Source organism: Silurus aristotelis (assembly GCF_946808225.1).
Source record: "Silurus aristotelis genome assembly, chromosome: 18".
Lineage (NCBI taxonomy): Eukaryota > Metazoa > Chordata > Actinopteri > Siluriformes > Siluridae > Silurus > Silurus aristotelis.
In genome coordinates, this window is record NC_139591.1 from 36,381 (window position 1) to 42,500 (window position 6,120).

The 6,120-nt window shown below is 49.0% G+C and overlaps 1 protein-coding gene across 2 annotated transcripts in view; it reads right to left on the minus strand.

The window, feature by feature from the left end:
* Nucleotides 1-1,116: 1,116 nt before the first annotated feature.
* wdr74 (WD repeat domain 74) overlaps nucleotides 1,117-6,120 on the minus strand; it is a 20,643-nt gene continuing 15,639 nt past the window's right edge. The window contains exons 8-11 of one of the 2 annotated variants that reach the window (XM_083569457.1): nucleotides 2,171-2,324; nucleotides 1,832-1,974; nucleotides 1,665-1,718; nucleotides 1,117-1,573 (exon numbers count right to left, since the gene is read on the minus strand). In XM_083569457.1, the coding sequence (XP_083425583.1) occupies nucleotides 1,400-1,573; nucleotides 1,665-1,718; nucleotides 1,832-1,974; nucleotides 2,171-2,324 (525 nt within the window). In that variant the 3' untranslated portion in view covers nucleotides 1,117-1,399. Of the gene's footprint in view, nucleotides 1,577-1,664; nucleotides 1,719-1,831; nucleotides 1,975-2,170; nucleotides 2,325-6,120 lie in introns of both variants that reach the window. The other variant, XM_083569456.1, reaches the window with a different exon arrangement.

Below are 6,120 nucleotides of genomic sequence, written 5' to 3' on the forward strand. Positions count from 1 at the left end.
CACTGGATCAAAATGGGAGAAGAGGGTACTTATTTGCATATGATATGGGAATGTTCTCTAATTCATCCATTCTGGCATAGAATTCTGAAAGTACTTGGAGAATAGCTGGGCTCTTTTCTAACCATATAACCACAATTAAGCCTTCCTGGAGATAAATCAGTGGTACCCAACATAACAAAAAATGCATTTACCCTTATTAAGATTGGTTGTATCGCAGCTTCCAGGATGATCTAACGCAATTGGAAATGCCCCAAAACCCCTGATCTGAAAGATTGGACTGAAAGGAATGATTGAAACCGCATCATATTAGAACATGTTGGTGAGACTGCAGAAATGGAAAAAAAATGTGGGATCATTTTTGGCAGCATAAAGAAATGGTGTGATGAGAAGGACAACTGTTTAGCAACCGTTTGATTTCCATGGGTTATTTTGTTTTGCTTTAGTACCATGTGGCAGAATATGCAATTGATTGGACAATGTATACTGCATATTGTGATAATCTTAAAATGTTAAACAATAAAAAAAAAAAAAAAAACAGCAATCACAGCACAGCTACATTGTTTATTTTTTGAAAAAGTACCTCAACTGTCTCATAAATTCCAGTGATGTTTTCACAATCATAAAAGCCTATTTCATACTTAATCTTTTTAATTTTCAAATCAATTGTGCTGTTGTATTTAACAAATAAATTTAGCATTCAAATACAATTAATGAAGTTAACTATTCTTTCTGCTTAGTAGTTTGTCTCTTTCACCTTCACTGTTGATTTGGTTATAGTGCATATTTAAATGCAATAAATAATATGACACTCTAGAGTCTATATTGCCACGTTAGGAGAGGAAACTATGTCCATACCCAGCTAGAAAAATCCTGGGTGATTCCAGTGTGTCTATGTGAGTAATTTTTCAATAAAATTATAATTGTTAAAATTAGTAAGTAATGAGAAAAATATTAATAAAACAAATTATTTTACAGTGTACCCTGACTAATGACATTACTTAAAACAAGTGGTTATGGCCATAAAATAATAATTTTTTTTGTTGTTGACCTAATTCAGTTATTATGCACACACACACACACACACACACACACACACACACACACAGGCCTCATTCATTACGCTGGACAAAAGCGATTTATTCAGAAACGTACACAGGAAACTTTATAGTTATAAAAATCCAGTAATTTCAGAAAAGTTTGCGTTCAACTCGAGCTTCACACTTATTTATGTGCAGGGGCATGATGATACTGATCCCTAACGGTCACTATAGGCACTGCAGGAGAACTTTCACTGCACTAAAGCCAGAGGAAAAACCCAGAGAACCTTAAAGAGAACCAAAAACCAAAGTCAACATATCCTCCTGACACACACACACACACATCAGCAAGAAATCCATGGTCACTCTTTTGTTCTTTTATTTTTCTTCTTGTCTTTTTCTGTCACTTCTCGAACTTCCTGCTCATCTTGGGCTGCTCTTTTGTTGCTCTTCTCAGTCACTGTTTCCATGGCGTCCCAGACCTCATCCACTTCTGTCTTAATCTCCTCCAGCTGCTTATCCTCATCTGTAACACACTGCTTCAGGAGAAAAAATTGATGTTATATTTAGACACACACACACACACACACACACACAGGTTTCATAAATAAACACTGATGGACGCACCTGCAGATCTTTACTGGAGAGCAACACACAGTTCAATCGGGACTTCATATACACCTACACACACACACACACACACACACACACACACACACACACACACTATTTTTTACACGAACAAACAATGTTTAAGAGTGAAAAAAGCCAGAGGTGTGTGTATGTGTGTGTACCTTGTGCATTATTGTTCTGTCCTGCAGGTTGTGTATGCGTAGGAATCTGTCGAGGCCACAGGAGGCTACAAGGGGCAATGATGGGTGACACTGCAGCCCCCTCACACTACCTGCCACACCCTTCATACACCCACGCACCAGACCTACTCACACACATACATACATACATACATAAATACACTTCATATTTGATGTAATGAAATTTAATGAAGCCGTCTGATTGGCCAGTGACTGTGAGCTCGAACACTCCGATTACACGCTTCAATTCAGCAGTTACACACGTTTAATAAATCAGTGTTTTCTCACACTCACTGAGGATCAGATCAGACACACACACACCTTTTCGTAGGTCGAGGATGGCGATTTGGCCGTGTGTGTTCCCAACCACCACACTGTTCTCACCAGACGGTACGGAGAGAGCAGTCAGAGGAACCTCACCAAACTTTGACTCCAGCACAGGCCTCCTCTGGCATGATGGGTCATACACACGCACCTGTAAGACACAGGATCATACACACACACACAGAGTCATACACACACACAGACACACACACAGGGTCACACACAGGGTACACACAGGGTCACACACAGGGTCACACACACACACAGGGTCACACACACACACACACACACACAGGGTCTCACACACACACACACACACACACAGGGTCACACACACACACACACACACACACACAGGGTCACACACACACACACACACACACAGGGTCACACACACACACACACAAACACACACAGGGTCACACACACACACACACACACACACACACACAGGGTCACACACACACACACACACACACACACAGGGTCACACACAAACAGGGTCACACACAGGGTCACACACAGGGTCACACACAGGGTCACACACAGGGTCACACACACACAGGGTCACACACACACAGGGTCACACACACACAGGGTCACACACAGGGTCACACACACACACACACACACACACACAGGGTCACACACAAACAGGGTCACACACAGGGTCACACACACACAGGGTCACACACACACAGGGTCACACACACACACACACACAGGGTCACACACACACACACACACAGGGTCACACACACACACACACACAGGGTCACACACACACACACACACACAGGGTCACACACACACACACACAGGGTCACACACACACACACACACAGGGTCACACACACACACACACACAGGGTCACACACACACACACACAGGGTCACACACAGGGTCACACACACACACAGGGTCACACACAGGGTCACACACACACACAGGGTCACACACAGGGTCACACACACACACAGGGTCACACACAGGGTCACACACAGGGTCACACACAGGGTCACACACAGGGTCACACACACAGGGTCACACACACACACACACACACACAGGGTCACACACACACACACACACACACACACACAGGGTCACACACACACACACACACACACAGGGTCACACACACACACACACACACACACACAGGGTCACACACACACACACACACACACACACAGGGTCACACACACACACACAAACAGGGTCACACACACACACACAAACAGGGTCACACACACACACACAAACAGGGTCACACACACACACACAAACAGGGTCACACACACACACACAAACAGGGTCACACACACACACACACACACAGGGTCACACACACACACACACAGGGTCACACACAGGGTCACACACACACAGGGTCACACACACACAGGGTCACACACACACAGGGTCACACACACACACACACACAGGGTCACACACACACACACACAGGGTCACACACACACACACACAGGGTCACACACACACACACACACAGGGTCACTCACACACACACACACACACAGGGTCGCACACACACACACACAGGGTCGCACACACACAGGGTCGCACACACACAGGGTCGCACACACACAGGGTCGCACACACACAGGGTCGCACACACACAGGGTCGCACACACACACACACACAGGGTCGCACACACACACACACACAGGGTCGCACACACACACACACACAGGGTCGCACACACACACACAGGGTCACACACACACACACAGGGTCACACACACACACAGGGTCACACACAGGGTCACACACAGGGTCACACACACAGGGTCTCACACACACAGGGTCACACACAGGGTCACACACAGGGTCACACACAGGGTCACACACACAGGGTCACACACAGGGTCACACACAGGGTCACACACACACACACACAGGGTCACACACACACACACAGGGTCACACACACACACACAGGGTCACACACAGGGTCACACACAGGGTCACACACACAGGGTCACACACACAGGGTCACACACACAGGGTCACACACACAGGGTCACACACACACAGGGTCACACACAGGGTCTCACACACACAGGGTCACACACAGGGTCACACACACAGGGTCACACACAGGGTCACACACACAGGGTCACACACAGGGTCACACACAGGGTCACACACAGGGTCACACACAGGGTCACACACAGGGTCACACACACACACACAGGGTCACACACACACACACACAGGGTCACACACACACACACACACAGGGTCACACACACACAGACAGGGTCACACACACACACACACAGGGTCACACACAGGGTCACACACAGGGTCACACACACAGGGTCACACACACAGGGTCACACACACAGGGTCACACACACAGGGTCACACACAGGGTCACACACAGGGTCACACACAGGGTCACACACAGGGTCACACACAGGGTCACACACAGGGTCACACACACACACAGGGTCACACACACACACAGGGTCACACACACACACAGGGTCACACACACAGGGTCACACACACAGGGTCACACACACACACACACAGGGTCACACACACACACACACACACACACACACACAGGGTCACACACACACACACACACAGGGTCTCACACACACACACACACACACACACACACACAGGGTCACACACACACACACACACACACACACAGGGTCACACACACACACACACACACACAGGGTCACACACACACACACACACACAGGGTCACACACACACACACACACACAGGGTCACACACACACAGGGTCACACAGGGTCACACAGGGTCACACACAGGGTCACACACAGGGTCACACACAGGGTCACACACAGGGTCACACACACACAGGGTCACACACACACAGGGTCACACACACACAGGGTCACACACACACAGGGTCACACACAGGGTCACACACACAGGGTCACACACACAGGGTCACACACACACACACAGGGTCACACACACACACACAGGGTCACACACACACACACAGGGTCACACACACACACACACAGGGTCACACACACACACAGGGTCACACACACACACAGGGTCACACACACACACACACAGGGTCACACACACAGGGTCACACACACAGGGTCACACACACACACACACACACAGGGTCACACACACACACACACAGGGTCACACACACACACACACAGGGTCACACACACACACACACAGGGTCACACACACACACACAGGGTCACACACACACACACACACAGGGTCACACACACACACACACACACAGGGTCACACACACACACACACACAGGGTCACACACACACACACACAGGGTCACACACACACACACACAGGGTCACACACACACACACACAGGGTCACACACACACACACACAGGGTCACACACACACACACACAGGGTCACACACACACACACACAGGGTCACACACACACACACACAGGGTCACACACACACAGGGTCACACACACACAGGTTCACACACACACAGGGTCACACACACACAGGTTCACACACACAGGGTCACACACACAGGGTCACACACACAGGGTCACACACAGGGTCACACACAGGGTCACACACACACACACAGGGTCACACACACACACACACAGGGTCACACACACACACACACACACACACACACACAGGGTCACACACACACACACACACAGGGTCACACACACACACACACAGGGTCACACACACACAGGGTCACACACAGGGTCACACACACACAGGTTCACACACAGGTTCACACACAGGTTCACACACAGGTTCACACACAGGTTCACACACAGGTTCACACACAGGGTCACACACACAGGGTCACACACACAGGGTCACACACACAGGGTCACACACAGGGTCACACACAGGGTCACACACACAGGGTCACACACACAGGGTCACACAC